At 49.8% G+C, this 16,913-nt stretch overlaps 1 protein-coding gene across 1 annotated transcript in view; it reads right to left on the bottom strand.

Moving 5' to 3' along the window:
• Positions 1-2,426: 2,426 nt before the first annotated feature.
• SIM2 (SIM bHLH transcription factor 2) overlaps positions 2,427-16,913 on the bottom strand; it is a 48,240-nt gene continuing 33,753 nt past the window's right edge. Inside the window, 5 exon segments of the mRNA XM_027770967.1 lie at positions 2,427-2,533; positions 2,536-2,968; positions 4,006-4,174; positions 5,772-5,919; positions 14,587-14,693. Of these exon segments, the coding sequence (XP_027626768.1) occupies positions 2,427-2,533; positions 2,536-2,968; positions 4,006-4,174; positions 5,772-5,919; positions 14,587-14,693 (964 nt within the window).

The following is a 16,913-nucleotide window of genomic DNA, read 5'->3' as shown; positions in this document are numbered from 1 at the left end:
TGCGGGGACAGGCGACACGTTAGACGCTCGCAGCAGAGGAAGAGGCACGACCCCCAGCAACACCATCCCTCGGCCACCCGCGCCGCACCGCGGGGTCGCCACAGCCCTTCGTCTAGTACGTTCCAGATAGGTGCTGTCCAATCGCAAGATGCAATTCGAAGCGTTCTAAGAACCGCGTTAAACAGAGAAACAGGTGGGATTCTTGTTAAATACACGTTTAAAAAACGTTCCTAGAGGGTGCCTGCCCTAGTGGGAGAAAGGAAAAGTGAGAAAGGAAACCTCCAAGCGCCAGCATTTGGCGTGGTGGTGAAGGCGCTGGGATCCCACATGGCGAACTCGCGGTTTGAGTCCCGGACCTGACAGCTTGAAAATCACGCCAATCACTCCTGGCACTGTGCGTGCCCAAAATATTGAAGGGATACTGCAGAAGAAGCGATTGCGTGTGCCCAACCCCTCTAAGGGGGTGATTTCTCACGTCCCTTCTCTATTTCTGTCTCCTGCAAGCACACGCACACATGCGCTGTGGCAAAAAAAAATTTTTAAAAGAAAGTAATCCCCATGAGGCATTGTCACTTCCCAACCCCTTTGCCTCCATTTCTTCTTTTGGGGAATGTAAGGACATTCAGTGTGTTTTTCAAGTCACCTGATCAGGACCCAAATACACTGCAGGCCATGTGGGATCCACCTTAACCACCACACCACTGGGGTACCCAAATATACTTAATACAACATATCTAAAATGTATTCTGTGTATAATAAATATCGAAAAGTACTGATTTTCTACACTGTCTCCAAAATGCAGTGTACATGGTTTACTTACAGCCAGTTTTAAGCCACATGTCAACCTCAATAACCACACCAGCTAGTGGCCACCTTATTGGACAAGCAGGGGTCTACAGGCCAGAGGGGCCCTAGGGTTAGGTGGCCCCACTCTGCCCTGACTTTTGCTTTCCTCTCAGTGGGCAGTGGGTGAGAATCACCCTGCTCTGTTTAGCAGCTTCATAACTAATCACCTCCCACTTATCAGATGCCTGAAATCAATGAGCTCCCTTGGCTTTATTTACCTTCATAATCTTTGTCCCCCTTTACAACCAAAAAGAATAGAAAGTTGGTCACATTAGCACCATTGATACATTTTTTTAAAATCAAGTGTGTGGGGGAGAGGGGAATCATTAACCTCTTTTGCTTTTAAAATAACAATAAAAATCAAATTCCGTGTGTCATATTGTTAGCCGACTCCCAAACACAAAGAAAAAGAATAATTTCAAGCCGATCTCTAGTGGATAACAGTTTTGGTGGCTGTTGTCAAAGACATTTGGTTTGTCTTTCCTTGGAGGTTCAGAAAAAACCCTCCCTCGGTTATATGAGGGGCCCAGTGCACTGGTTGAGTTTCGGGAGCTCCAAATCTGAGGGATCAGATTCTCCTGGTCAGGGCAAGGTACACTGCCCTGCTTCGGTGTGCTTTTCTAACGTGGCTGCTTTGGAGACATATCCTAGTAACCCTCAGGAATGCTAGATTTCTCTCGTGATCGACCCCTCTTCTCAAATTTGGAGGAGAAATATATCCCAGCCTTATAAGGCTGGTCGTAGCACAGAGCGAGAGAGACCCGGGGTTTGCCCAGAAAGCAGGAACCCGAGAGAGAGAGGACAGAAACCCAGGAGCTCGCCTCTTCAACTCCTCTTCAAGGGTGATCCTTTCCTGGGCACATCATCCTGATGTTCACTGACCCACTTTTAGTGGCACTGCAGGACATTTGGCTGTCTTGGTCTACACCCTGAAGCAGTCAGGTCTGGAGGAACCAGGCATACATCTCCTGCAGCTAGTCCTCAATCCTCACCTTCCACCCTTGGCCTGGGGTTGGTCCAATGAGCAAATCCTGGGCAGCCGGGGGCACCTCCACAAAGAACACCTACTTGCCCGCCACCGGGAGGAGAAGGCTAGATGGCCATTCTCGTCTCTGCTGTTGTTGAACTGGTGTGTACTAGGCAGGCACCTACTGTGTGCCCAAGTCCTGGGGTCAGCACATCACCTGCTTATGAGCCCATTTTACCAGTGAGGAGACCAAGGCCCACAGGGCTTGTTATTTGCCTTGGGTTGGTGAGTGACATCTGGGTCCCTAAGCCCATGTACTTCCATTGTTTTCTGCTTTTTGAGAACTGGCATGGGAAGAAAATCTTATTCATTTTGGGGTGGTATAGGAAGTAATCTTGCAAAATAAACATAGCTGGGCCATTCTTAGTGCATAGGGATGGTTTTGAAGTCACTTAGTTTCCCCTCAGAGGGAAGGAGGCCGGGGTGTTCGTGGAGGCTAAACTGGGGGTTTCCTTTGCCCTTTACACCTTCAGTGTCCAGGACACACACGGGCAGCCACCAGTCCTTCCTCACTGTCGTAAAGCACTTGCATCGAGGCAAAGCATAGCAAGTCCTACTGAGAGGCAGAAAAAGGAAGGTTTCCCTGGGCCTGAGGATTCTTTTTCCATTGCCACCCACCGCCACCACCACTGCGGCCTCTGGCGATTCCCGATCCTCCCACTTCCCGGCGTGCAAACACGACCCACCTTCGTAGTTTGGCACCAGGCTGTGCCGAGCAGTGTTCACTGGCGGCTCAGAAAGGTTTTTAGCTGGAGACGGGCTGCTAGGCACTAGGGGACTGGCATAATGCCACTGGCATTCGCCACTGGCTGGCAGTGTGCTCAGGAAAAAGCGTGCCACCTCACAAGGGGAGCCTTGGGGCTGCCCAAACTTGGCCGGCAACACTGGCTTTTTGGTGCTGAAGACGTGAGAGTCCAGAGGGAAGGGTCCGTAATGGTAGGAGAAGGGCAGGCTGTAGGACGGTGCGTACAAGAGGTCGCTGCTTTCTGAATGGAGCTGCTGTTCCGGGGGAGCGGGAGTGTTTGCGGGGGGACTGGCTCTCCAGTTTCCAAGCTGGCTGCATTCCAGTTTGTCCATTTGGAATGAGCTGTATTGCTGCATGGCAAAGAAGATGGATGAAGCGCCTGCCTGAGAGCTAGGAGCTCACTGCTGTCCGGCCCGAAAGATCTGATCCTACCAGGCCCACTCCATCCTGGGGTGGACATACCCCAGCCACTACTTCAAGGTCCCATGGGGGTAGGTGCATACCAAAGGCATCTCAGTGACCCACCCCGGGTGGGAAGACAGCCCGCAGCCCAAGCCAATGAGCTCACAAACTACTTGAAACAAAGACAGGGCAGCCCTGTGGCCTAGTGGTGAAGAGAGTCAGATCCTACATGGCTGAGTACATGATTCAAATCCCAGCCCTGACAGCTTGAAAAACACACCAGGCATGTGTGCACGTGTGCCCCAAACCCCCACAGGATGGAGAAATGGAGGAGACGGGATTGCAGTGTGACCATGACCCATGAGGAGTGCTTTCTCACTGGCTCTCTCTCTCTCTAGTGAGCACATGCACCTTCTGGCAATTTTTGTTTTCAAGGCAAGTTTTCCTTTAGAAAACACTATGACTCAGGATTAGCAGTTGGCATAATGGCTATGTCACTAGATTCCCATGCAGTTGACTATGGTTCAAGTCCCTGATCTGGTGAATTAAACTCATGCTGGGCGCCTGTGCGTGCGTGCCCAAGATCCCGAGAGGAGAATGGAGGAGAAGGGATTGTGGTGTGGCCATCCCCCCAGGGAGTGATTTCTTGCTTTCTGTCTCTCTGTCTCTCTCTCTCTCTGGTGAGTGCATGTACCCTACAGCAAAAACCTCTCAAAAACAAACAAACAAACAAAATTACTATGACTCGTGATGTGTTCTAACCCCAGTGTACATGGATCCCATGGGGCAACTTCCCAATCTCGTCTTCTTTTTCCTAGACTTGACTAGTCCACCTGGTCATCTGCTCTGCCAGTGTAGGAAGGCCATCCGAGGGACCTCGCTTGGCTCTACAGACACCCTCCTATGCGGCCAGAGATCCCTCATTCCTAGGTATGTCTAGGCGTCTGAGGCACCCCCACCCCAGAGATGCCAGCTGTCATGTTACCTGTGGGGGGTAAGGGTTTGTTCTCGGCTTCGTCCTCATCTTCGTGTTTTTGGGTTTAGCTAACTTCCTAGTTTCTTGTGAGGTAGACAAGGCGGTCCTCCAGGAGTCCTGGGACTTGGAAGTGGACACCTGGTCCAGGGACAACTGAAGTTCCTTGTATTCAATATCCCTGGAAAGCGAGAGTGGGACGAGTCAAGTCCAGCAGACAAAGGAGAGTGGCTTCCCGGGCACCATCCCAAGCAAGTTTCCTCTCAAGGTCCCAAGGCATCACTCCCTGAGGCTGGCTATGGGTGGGATTTGAAAAAAAGACCGCTCCCCCTGGTTATAAATGCTACCTGCGGCCCTAGCCCAGTGCCCCCACAGAACTAAAGGAGTTTGGTGTTACGTGGCAGGAGGGAGGGGAGCCAGTGAGGCTCTCTCTAGTCCCAGAAGCCCCAGACACATTTTTCTGAGGACACCACGGCCACTAGGAAGGCTGCTGAAGCAGAAAGGACAGGAGAGAAATACCGTGTGCTAAGTCTCCCCTCATCCTGTTTGGACTTCTGAGGCTCAACTTTTCTATTTAACACAGGGCAGGGGTTTGAGGGTCCAGCGGCTTGGCTTCCAGCCTCTTCCATTTTCCCAGCAGGGGCTCGTCCCTGTACATGCAAGTCACTTGGCATGGTCATGTGCACGGAAGGAGAGGTCACCCCAGAGTACCAGCCCACACCTCGTTGCTCAAGAATAACCATGCAGGGGCCAAAGTGTTTTCTCCCTGCAATTCGGATTTAATATGTAAAAGCCACGATGAGCAGAGTATGCCAGGGGACTTCTAAAAGTTCATGGAAAAATAGGATTACAGTAAGTTTAGTTTGGTGCAAAACAATTTTGAAATGCATGTATAGTTTTTTTCATAATATGCTTTTTCCATGAACTTTTAAAAAACTTCCTCATATATGGTCCCAGGTAGACTTATGTCCTATTGCTTCTAATGGTCTTAAAAGTATTTGTGACTAGGACCAGCAGTTAGTGTAATGGCTATGTCGCTGAACTCCCATGTAGTCAACCGTGGTTCGAGTCCCGGACACAGTGGCTTAAACTCACGCTGGGCGTGCATGCGTGTGTGCCCAAGATCCCGAGAGGAGAATGGAGGAGAAGGGATTGCAGCGTGACCATCCCCCTGGGGGGCGATTTCTCACTTTCTGTCTCTCTGTCTCTCTCTGTCTTTCTGGCAAGTGCACAAGCCCTATAGCAAAAAAAAAAAATCTCTCAAAAAAAAAAGTATTTGTGACTGAACTTGACCTTCTGGGGCTTTTAAGGGGCCAAATATTCACCATCATTTGCAACAAGTTATAAAGGGAGACAAAAAAAAGAAAAGGGAGATTTCCTCTCTCCCAAGCAGCAGGTGCATGTGAGATGATTCGAATGGCAGTGCACACAGGTAGAGAACTCTGAATTCCTGCCTTCTTCCACCCTGTTCAAGATGAAGGGAACCCCTTTCCCTCTGCCCACCCATGCCTCACCTGGACCCTATGGTGGGATCTGGAGCTACCCCGCTGCGCCCCAGCCAGGGCTCCCCATTCTGTGTTCCCACTGCTTCCTGTGCCCTCGCCTGAGCATAGAAAAAGCTTGGACCTTCCCAAACAACTGGATTGTTCAAATAAAAACAAAACAGGAGACAAATGAACAGTTTTAGAAAGACAGAGAGAAAGAGAGAGAGATGGTGCTTGTTGGAGCGATCCAATGAGGGGCGGGGAGAAGGAGAGAAACAAATACGTCTGACTTACGTGAGGACATAATTGACACTCACGATGCAGTGGGGCCGGGAGGAGCGGCTGTTGTGCACGACGGTGGCGTAGCTCTGCACCCACACCCAGCCGCCCATCTTGGAGAGCAGCCGGTAGTACTTGGTGGTCACCTGGCCCTTCACCAGCACTGCAAGCACAAGGCCACATGAGTCGTTGGACACTGCCCAGGCCCCACCTCTAGGGATGCTGGCGCCACCCATGGCATGTCCTTGGCTCTGAACCTTTCTGGGGCCAAGGACACCTCTGAGAATGTGGCAAAGAGAGGGCTTTCTGTGCAGGAAGTTTCACTTTTAAACATACACACACACACACACACACACATGCATGAACGAATTTTGCAAAAGGCTGGCTTCATATCACAGTGTTAATGTGCTACTCAAGAGAAGCTGGGGGCAGGCTCCATGGCCTGGTGATTACGGCATCCAGTCCATGAGTAGTTCAAGCCCCAGACCCAAAGGCTTGAGAATTATGCCGAGTGGGTGTGTCTGGTTGTGTATATCCAAAACCCCAAAGGGAGGGAGAGATGGAGGAGAAGGGATTGAAGTGTGACCATTTCTCATGGGCAGTGCTTTCTCTCTTTCTCTTTCTCTCTGGTGAGTGCACGTGCTCTCTGCCAAAAGAGGGAGAGAGAAAGGCAGAATTCTTGTCCCTGTAGCCTGAGATACTCGAGCACTGTGCTAGCACCCAGGCTCCAAGGCCTGGAGGAATGGAGGAAGGGAATCCTGCTGTGGCCAGACCCCGGGGAGGGTGCCTCTCTCTCTCTCTCTCTCTCTCTCTCTCTCACACACACACACACGCACACACACACAGAGTGTTCACCCATGTGTGCTCTATCATGAATAAGGAAAAAAGTTTTTTTGAAAAAGAATTCTGCTACGACTTTAAAGCAAACCAATCCCTCCCCTCCCTGGCTAAGGACTCTAATTTAACAGTCACCACTTTCATTGAGGGGACAATTAGCCCCCAAACAAGATTTGTCCCTGGCAGAGCCATAAAATTGGATTTGCATTTTAGTTTCCAAAAAGGCCACAATTATATTTTAATCCCCTAAAGCCTTAATGGGCAGAGAGAGTGAGTGATGTAGTTATTCAAACAAAAATAGTAAGCTAAGTGTCAGACTGCCGCTAGGATTTGCTGTTCTCCGGAACATGTGTGCATTCACAGGGAAACCACTATTGCCGTTTGTATTTTCTTCCCATTAAGCCCAGTTTTCCTTAGGCCCACTGAGTTCCTAAGTGGCTCGTGCAGGAAGGACTCTGCGTGGCTCCGAGTTCCTGAAAATTGGGCCTGTGGGCCCGTCTTCTATGCATGGGTGCAGGCTGGGGCTGCCTAGCAGCTCACCAGGGCTCTCAGTGCACCCATAAACCAAGATTCCTCCTGTTGGCCTTGGAGGAGGCGGGCAGGGTGGGCTGGGCTGGCGGGGAGGAAAGCGCCAGAACCTGCTGTGAGCAATGGAGGGAGGAAGCCAAGTTAACCTTCTGGGAGGTGGGGGCCAGCGCAAGTCTGAAAAGCCTCCTCTGGCCCAATTCCCTCTCCAGGACTCCAGGACGTCCCTGCTCCTGGAGGAGACTAGCAGAGGCAAGAGGAGGGATTCCAGGCGGTGGCAAAGGGGAGGAGACTGTGACTGTGCTAGCTGGCGCTGAAGGATGCCCCACCACAAGGCTCTTATGCAAGAAGAATCCAACCTTGTATTGGACCAAGAGGCACCGCCCACACACACACACCCAGACCCTGCCCAGACTCCCTGGGCTCCCCATTGTCTTTTCTGACTTTTTTCACTTCGCAGCTGCCTCTTCATCATCCACTGCAATAACCTCATCAAAATATCTGGGCTCATGGGCTGGCCCCATAGCCCAATGGTTAAGGTAAGTGGGTCCCATATGACTGACGGTGGTTCAAATCCCAGCCCCAGCAGCTTGAAAAACACACTGTGCATGTGCATGTGTGCCCCAGATCCCATCAGGATGGAGAAATGGAGGGACCAGCAGTTGGTGTAATGGCTATGTCGCTGGACTCCCATGTAGCCAACTGCGGTTCAAGTCCTGGACCTGGTGGCTTAAACTCATGCCGAGTGTGTGTGCGTGTGTGCCCAGGATCCTGAGGGAGAATGGTAGAAAAGGGATTGCGGTGTGGGCATCCCCCCTGGGGGGTGATTTCTCGCCTTCTGCCTCTCTGTCTCTGTCTGTCTTTCTGGCAAGAGCACACACCCTATAGCAAAAACCTCTCAAAAAAAAAAAAAAAAAAGAGAGAAAAATGATGGAGAAATAGAGAAGTAAGGGACTGCAGCCTGACCACGCCCCTTTCGAAAAGTGTTCTCTCCTCCCTTTTAATCTCTGTCTCTCTCTCTCTCTCTGGCAAATGCACACACCCTCTGGCAGCACACATACTTTTTTTTAAGGTGAATTTTATATTATGTAAATTTTATTTTTTAAAAAATGACCACGTAGAGAGAGCCTTTTTTTTTAGGTTTTTGCCATCGGGGAGGGAAACTGAGATATCGCCCCCCACAGGGAATGGCCATGCTGCAGTCCCCCCTCCTCCATTCCCCTCCTGGGATTTTGGGCACACATGCACATGTACCTAATGTGATTTTCAAGCTGCCAGGTCCAGGACTTGAACTGCAGTCAGCCATATGAGAGTCCAGCACCTTAACCATCCTGTTACCTGCTAGTCCCAGAAAGAGGCATTTTAATGTGCTGATGGGTGTGTGAATTGGCATGCTTCTCTGGAAAGCAATCTAATGGTTCATACCCATTGACACATTGATTTCACATCTAGGAATTAATCTGATGGAAGTTACAAGGAACACAACATAGACTGAGGCACAAAGATATTTACTGCGGTCCTGTTTAAAATCCAGGGGAGAAAAAGAGGGAGATTTAACTGTTCAACAGGATGGGAAAAGGTAACTTGTGAAGGACCATGCAGCCATGAAAACGATGATTAGTGAGGCTAGCACGTAGCATGGTGGTTGAGGCGCTGGACTCCCATGTGGCCGACCGTGGTTTGAGTCCTGGACCTGGCAGCCCATGCTTTTGTTTTTCCTCTCTCTCTCCATCTCTCTCTGGTAAGCACATGTGCCCTATGGCAAACTAAAAATAATATGAATAAAGTTAAATAATTCTCTTTTAAAAAACAGATGATTAATAAGAATTTGTAGGGGACCAGCAGGTAACATAGTGGTTGGGGCACTGGACTCCCACATGGCCGAATGCAGTTCAAGTCCCAGACCTGGTGGCTTGCTTTCTGACTTTCCTTCTCTCTCTGTCTGTCTCTCTCCAGTGAGCACACATATCCTATAGCAAATTAAATAATAATAGGAATAAATAAAATTAAATAATTATTTAAAGATAAATAAGTAAATAAAAATTTGTAATATCACAGGGAATGTGTATTATTCAACATTAAATGAGAAAAAGATCTAGAAATGTGTAGAGTATAACTCAAATTACAAAAAAGTGGGGCCAGCCTGGTGGTTAAGAAAGCCGAATCCCACTTGGTCAACTACACACACAGACACACACACAAGCTGCTAACCTCTTGCCTCAGTTTCCTCATTTATAAAAAGGGGAGAAGCATAGTCCTCACATGGTGTGGTTGTGAAGATCAGAAAAATCTATGTGAGGATTCAGAAGAGTGACAGACACGAATGAAGTACTCAATACATGGGACCTTCCAAAAGTTCATGGTAAAAACCGGAATTAAGGTACAAATTTAGGGCCTGCCTGTAACCTGGTGGTTAGGGCAGCCAGATTCCAGATGGCCCACTGTGGTTCACCTGGACCTGGCGGCTTGATAAAGATACAAGGCACATGTGCATGTGTGCCCAAAATCCCCAAAGGAGGGCGAAATGGAGGAAAAGGGACTGGGGCATGACCATCCCTCACGGGCCATGCTGTCTCATTCTCTCTAAGAAAAACACACGGTGTCTATTTCCAGGTCATTTCCTGTGCATTGCCTCATTTGACCTCTGCTACTCCATGGGAGCTGGGCGTCATTGGGAAACTGGGGTTAATGAAGCTTAGGAAGAGGGGACAGCAGCCCTCTGAAGATTCTCTGTAGCCACACGTGGTGTGTCGCTGGACCTGCCTTTTAGGGGAGACTCAGACGATTGGTTTATGGCCCCAAACTAACCAAGAGATGTGACATGATCAAACTGATGTCCTAGTTTTCAAAGAGGAAAATTCCTTGAACTGAAATGCCTGTTAATTTCTCTAGCTCTGAAATCCATTCCTAACAGTGTTTGAAAAACCCCTAAGAATATGGCCATATGAGTGGACTACAGAAAGTTTGCAGAAAAAGAGAATTAAAGTACAAGTTTATTTTGGTGAAAAAAAAAAAAAACATGTATAGTTTTTTAAATTAGTATATGCATTTTGCATGAACTTTTTGAAGACCCCTCAAATATTTTTTCTTTCTTTTCTCTTATACTTTATATTATTTATTGCAGCATTCCTAAAACCTACCCATAATCATTTTAAATTTGATAAATTGAAATCAGTTTACACCAAATATTTTGTATTATACATTGAGTCACAGAAATTAGAGAGATTTTACTATCTCTGATGCTACCTGACTCTGCTATGATAAGTGAGGCTTAGAAATAGAACAAACAGGGGCCAGCAGTTGGCATAATAGCTATGTCACTGGACTTTTATGTAGTCGACAGCGGTTCGAGTCCCAGACCCGGGGGCTTAAATTCATGCCCGGCGTGTGTGTGTGTGCATGCCCAAGATCCCGAGAGGAGAGTGGAGGAGAGGGATTGCGGCATGGCCATCCCCCCCGGGGGGTGATTTCTTGCTTTCTGTCTTTCTTTCCGGCGAGTGCATGCGCTCTATAGCCAAAAAAAAAAAAGACCTCTCCAAAAAAAACCCAAAAAACAAAAAACAAAAACAAAAAAGATATAGAACAGGCAAATATTCTATGTATGGTATTTTTCTCTTGCTCCTCTATGATCCATGGCAGTCCACAGCCAATCCAAGTTGAATCCTGGAGACTTAGTCACAACATAGTTTGATTTGCTCCATTTCTCCCTCTAGTCTGTTGTCCTTAATTAGCTGCCCCAAACTCCCTCAGGCTAGACAGAGATGAGTAAGGCCCTTCTTATGGTGGTGATGAATAGGATCAAGGAAGAGATGTCCCCGAAACCACAATCTTGGGGCCCCTACATCAGGTACCTCTTTGCCATCATGGCCTCAGATGTCCCCATACCCTCTCAAAATTCATATGGTGAAGCCCTAATGCCCAGTTCTTCAGAATGCGACTAAATTTGGAGATGGGCTCTTTCAAGAGGTGACTAACGTAAAGTGAGGTCCAGAGGGTGGCCCTAACCCAATCTGACTGGCGTCTTTATAAGAAGAGGAGATTGGGACACAGACACATACTGAAGCACAGCCATGTGAGGACACGGGGAGAAGACGCCCTCGCAAGCCAAGAGAGGGGCTTCAGAGGGGCTGAGGCTGCCACACCTTGACCTCAGACATCCAGCCTCCAGCCGCAGGACCGTACATGTCTGTTGTTTAAGCCACGGGGCCTGTGCCACCTCGTATGGCCTTCTGGGCATGCCTCCAGGCCCCACAAGGATTGCAACAGCATAAGAGAGAAGCATCATCTGGAACAGCACTGGGTCCCTTGGGTGGAGCTCTACAGCGTAGGGCTCTACAGGCCAAGCAGCAGCCGCTCACGCCTCCTGAAGAGCGGCGGCAACACCCCGATCTGCACCACTGGCAGCAAGCCAGGAGTGGGGGTGGACTGGGCAGTGGCCAGTGGTCAGCACCCCTTTATGGCTTCTTCTCCCTGCTCGCTTCTCACTCCTCTACCTATCTTGCAGTCAGCGTCCAAATAAACCACTGTATTTGAACTCTGGCCTCAGGGTCAGCTGTGGGAGCTAAGGAAACTAAGCAGATGCTAATCAGTCCTGGGGATGGAGGTCGGGACAGAAGCCTGGAGTTGGCCCCGCGGGCCCCGGCTCTGTGCCGTGGCAAGAGAGTGGGCCTTCTGGGGCCACCACACCACAGAGAGGTTTCAAGGTCATCAAAGCACTACCTCATGAAGACCCCACCTCCAGAAACCATGCCCTGGTTGTGGACTCCATAGAGGGCTCAGTGTCTCGGCCCCTCTGAGGGGTGCTGCTCAGATCTGTAGGTGAGTGGGAGACCAAGCACCCTGCCCCAGGGGAAGAGGTTTGACTGCGAATCACCCTCATCTGAGAAGAGTCCTTGCTGCCGCTGCCTCCACGTACATCCAGAAAAGCTGTCAGAGGGGAAACAGGCAAAGTGGGGACTTCTGTGGGTCCTGAAGCCACACCCCGCCCCAGCCTGATTGGGGTACGCTCTGTCCCTCTTGTCTCTGCAACGGTTTCTCAGCTACAACTAAGGTCAGAGCCACAGAACAGCAGCAATCATTGTCAGAATTGCTATTTTCTCTTGTCTTTGATTTACCAATTCCAGCCCATTTGGAAGAGAAAGCTGTGCTCTAATTTTTAACGTTCCCACCTTTTCTGTGTCTTTTGGAAGCCTGGGTATGTTTTTCTTTTTAGAGGACTCTGGGATAACAGCAATACCTGAAATTACAAACTTGCAATGAGATAAGGTAGATTTAACATGTAATCTTAGGAGAGCTTTCAAACTAACTGCCCTTGCAGGTTGGGCAAGCCAGATGCGCTGGAAGTCGGGGCTCCTGAGGAGCTGAGACTAGTCCATACTGCAGTTTTAAGATCTGCTGGCTGATAGAAACTGCTGAAGGCTCAGGAGCCAGATGGGCTGGCCTCGCATACTGCCAGGCCTCAGCGGCTGCCCTTGCATGAATCACTTGGTCTCTGTCTCACACTGCTCACCTGGGAAATGGATGATGAGTGACCAGATGCCCTCACCGCCCAAAGGTCAGAACCGGCTTGTGGAACATATCCGTCCATGTCGGGGACGCAGAAGCCACTCGACCAGAACTTCACTTTGCTCTGGTCTTCACGACCTTTGCAAAACATGAGCTCTATCCTTTCCTCAGGAAAAAGCCCTGCTCCCTCCAATAGCCAGGTGGGGTACAGTAAAATAAATGGCATTGAATGAAGACATTAAACTCCATCACTATTGTTTCTCTGCCTAGTTTGCTGCTTTTCACTCCCGCTTTGAAGAGCAACCCTTCTCTTCACTGTAAGTCAAGCGTTTGCTTTAAACCCCCTTGCAGGAGATCAGAAGCTCCCTAACATGCTATGGAGTCCCTATAGGGGGGTTTCAGAAGCCCCAGGGCTGGGCTGTCCCTCAGAGCAGCTGTCTGCACCCAACCACAGCACGGACGTGTGTGTGGTAGGAGGTGGGCCCTTGGCTTCACTGTCTGCGTCCCAGTATCCACCCCGACTGTCGTACTGCACACGGCACTCACTGCCTTGCTCTTGCCACGCACATGCAACTTCCACCTCCCAGCTGCCTAACTCACCAGAGCCATGCTCCTCCGCACGCTTTCTGCTCGCTCAGTTCTCCCACGGGGCTCATTCTTTAATAGACACATTCCCCTCTGCACACCATGTCCAGCTCTCATAGATACCCAGCTCCCACATTGACAACGCTGACCCACAGAGGCCATCTGAACACCAGGCAGTTGCCTCCCTGCCAGTCTTGGTCTGGACTGTGACGGAAATGTGCGTATGCAATCATGATTTGGTCATTAAAAATAAAGAAGTGAAAGTGTTGTTCACAACTGCCAGTCTCTGTGTGCACAAGAGAACTAGCGAGAAGCTGTCCAAGGCTGCTCAGCTAGAGATCCTGTTCGTTACAGAGGTCTCTGCCCACAGCTACTTGGTGAGAGGAGAGCAACAGTGACATCCTAGCAACTGTTGAGCCCACTGGGTCCCCGTCCACACCACACAGCCAGGCAGAAGATGCAGCTGTGGGTAAAGCACCCCATGGACCTGCCGCCCACCTCCAACCTGTCCACTAATGTCTCTTAGCCAACACACAGCAAAGTGAGAACAGAGAACACGCCAGCTGGCACAGGGCACACAGCAGAGGACTGGGCTCCTTCAACCATCTGCACCCAACTAAGGAGCACCCCTGAACCAACATTGCCCTGGAGAGCTGGACAGCAAGAGGGGAGGTATCCCACTCCACAGAACTGAGTCTCTCTCTCGGTTTGGATTCTAAGAGGAAGGTGTCACTTCTTTAAACACTAGAATCCAGATTTTCCCGAACTGTCTCTGTTGGCAGGTCAGATACCTCTAGCTGACTTCTCCCATCATGGAATGTGTGGGCTCCCCGAGCTTTCCCTGCAAGGTGGCTTCCAGTGTCAGGCCAGACTCAGTCCTAGTTTGGGCTTAGCTCCCAGCTCTGCCACCTCCCTGTGTGACCATGGGCAGGTGGCTCAGCTTCTCTGAACTTGAGCATCTTCAATGGTACAAAGAGGATCATGAACATTAGACTCTTCCACACTGGGCGGGTTATAAATTGAACAATAAAACTAGCACCCCACAATAGCGAAGCTCTGTGCATATCAGTTCTTCTATTGCTGTTGCAGTTGTTCGTCACTGCCGCCCAGGTGGCAGAGAGAAATTTAAGTCCCAAATCCGCATTCTAGAATCGGGGCAACTTCCAGACCAAACCACACCTGCTGGAAGGTCACTGAGAGGGTTGACGCAGAAGCTCAAGAACGGGCAACAGGCATCTGTCCCTCACTGAGGGACACAGGAAGTCATGACTGAGGTTTAAGAGTCATGGTACACCTGGACAACTACCGCACCCAACAGGGGACACCTGTTCCCAGCTAGCCACCTCTCATGGCCGGCCGGGGCAGGCGTGCTACTCACAGAGATGGTGCGCGAAGCGGAGGTGGAACACGTCACAGCCGTGCACGTGGTGGTACAGGGTCTTCTCGATCAGGTCCTGTGGCTCATACCCCGTCAGCTCGGTCACCCTGGAGGGAACGGTGCTCCGTGAGTTACACTGCCCTGCAGATTGCTTTTCATTTAAACTAATATTGGTTTTGTCAACTAATCAAGTGCTAAAAGGCTCAGGGGGGGAAATGTTGATTTTGGAAACTGAGAATGATCTTTTTTACGAGAAGAAAGTCTTTGAACTCTAGCCCAGTGCAGGACGTAGCACCGTTCTTGAGCAGGAATATTCTTTCAAGACCACTGACTAAAAGAATGTTTGGGATGGCTTAACATTTGTAGCCCCCTTTCAAGGTTAAAGCTTATCTGAGGACATTTCAGAGCGCACTTTGATATTGATATTGGGAGAAGGCTGCAAAGAACCTACCCTCTGGGGTCGTTTAGGGTTGGGCCTGTGTGAACCTTTTTAAAATTGTGGCAAAGAAAACAATTAAGTGAACGGTACAGTGGTATTAAGTACATTCATGTGCAACTGTTACCATGATTTGTTTCCAGAGGCTTTTTCCTTTTTTCCTGTTTAGAAATTCAGTCCCCATCCTCCCTGCCCCGCCCGCCACCAGCGCCACCATTCCACTTCCTTTGGATTGGCCATTGTAGACATCGAACATAAGTGGAATGATACGGTATGTGTCCTGTTGGACCTGGCTTCTTCCTCTTTAGCATAATGTTGGTAAGGTCCATCGATGTCACATGCATTGGAACTTCACTCCTTCTTATGGCTCAGTCATTGTCCATGTTAAGCAGATTCCACATATATGTGTCCATTGAACTGTTGTTGATGGACACTTGGGTTGTTCCCGCATCTTAGCTACCGTGTGAGTGTGCGTTTAAACTTCCGCTCCCCACTGGACACTGTCTTGGTCTCAGGTTGCTGCAGTTGAGGGATTCCTACTAATGGGAATTATGGAATAACTGGAGATACGGAAGCCTCATGTCAGCGGAGGGTTGTTTCAGATGCCCCAGAAAATAGTATAACCACCAAATATATCGTGACTAAAAGAGAAATCTTAAACTCTCTATGGAAATGTTTCCCAGTGCTCTTATGGTGACCCCTTATTATCCTACTCAAACCTCAGCTATTCATTCTCCACCTCAGCTTGTTGAAAAAGTGGCTCTCGGCATCTGAGACCACACCGTCACTAGTGCTGGGATTGCTTCCTCTGAAGGTGAAGCGTTCCATGTGGCTTCCCAGGCTTTGGGCAACCGAACTGGAGCCCTGCCCTTGGAGGAGGTGACCCTATACATCTTGGTGACAGATATTCAAGAGCAGATGAAAGAGAGGATGAGAAGGGATTCCAAAGGAGGTGAGGCAATGGTAAGAAGCCAGTCCCAAGGGACAGTGGGGGGGAGGGAGGGACTAAGGACGGCCTGGACTGGGGGCTGCCCTGCTTGCATGATTATGAAACGTTAGCTGTGAATGAAACTGGGAAACTTGACCTCACTTTCGTTCTTTAACCTGCTTCCCTGTGAGTTCGGCTTGGGCTTCAGGTTGTAAATCTTGGAAAGCCTCATGTTTCCTGGGAACTGCTTTTTGGTGTCCGCATTTCCATGGTGTTCTTCTGGGCTGGGAAGGGGACAGGGCTCAAGGTGGGGGAAAGGGGGCTTTGCAAAGTCCGGAGCCCTTCAGGGCTCAAGGGACTTGTCTAAGGCCACCTAGAACTTCAAGCCCCCCCGCCCCCAGTCTAACCCTGTGTGGCAGGAAAACTGAGACGTCTGGCTTCCCCCAGAAAAGAAAACCAGGGGATGAAAGAGGCTTCCCAGATGCTCCAAATGCAAAGTTCCAGTACAACAGCCCCAAATGTGTAAATGAATCAGAAACACATGTATTAAGTTTCTCATCAAAGTACACACTGGCTATAAAAATTAAAGGGAAGGGAAAGGGTTTGGCATGAGGCCCTCTGCTTTTGTCCAAACCTCTAGTGTCTGAAGACCTGTCAGAGGGATCGGCCAAACCCCAAACATCGCTGGATTCACCCATCCTTAGCAAAAGCACCAGCTACAGTTTCAAAGTAAAATACCACAAAACCCCTCTGAACCAAATTTCAGGTTATGCCGGGTTCAGTTGTGTCTGGGATTGAGCTGGGGCGGGGAGGGGGGAGCTGAGCACATCACCCTCACTCCTGGGACTTGGGGCTGCTGGGCCTCTGGCCAACCCTGGCTGTGGCTCCTGGGGTTTGGGCACAGAAGCTGACACCTCCTACCCTGCCCAGCCACGCTGCTGTCCCCCGTGCTGGCCAGCCCCG

The sequence above is a fragment of the Tupaia chinensis genome, unplaced genomic scaffold, assembly GCF_000334495.1.
Source record: "Tupaia chinensis unplaced genomic scaffold, TupChi_1.0 Scaffold000175_1, whole genome shotgun sequence".
NCBI classification, from domain to species: Eukaryota; Metazoa; Chordata; class Mammalia; order Scandentia; family Tupaiidae; genus Tupaia; species Tupaia belangeri.
Note: the sequence above shows the minus strand (reverse complement) of the source record. Positions and strands in the feature narration are given on the sequence as shown.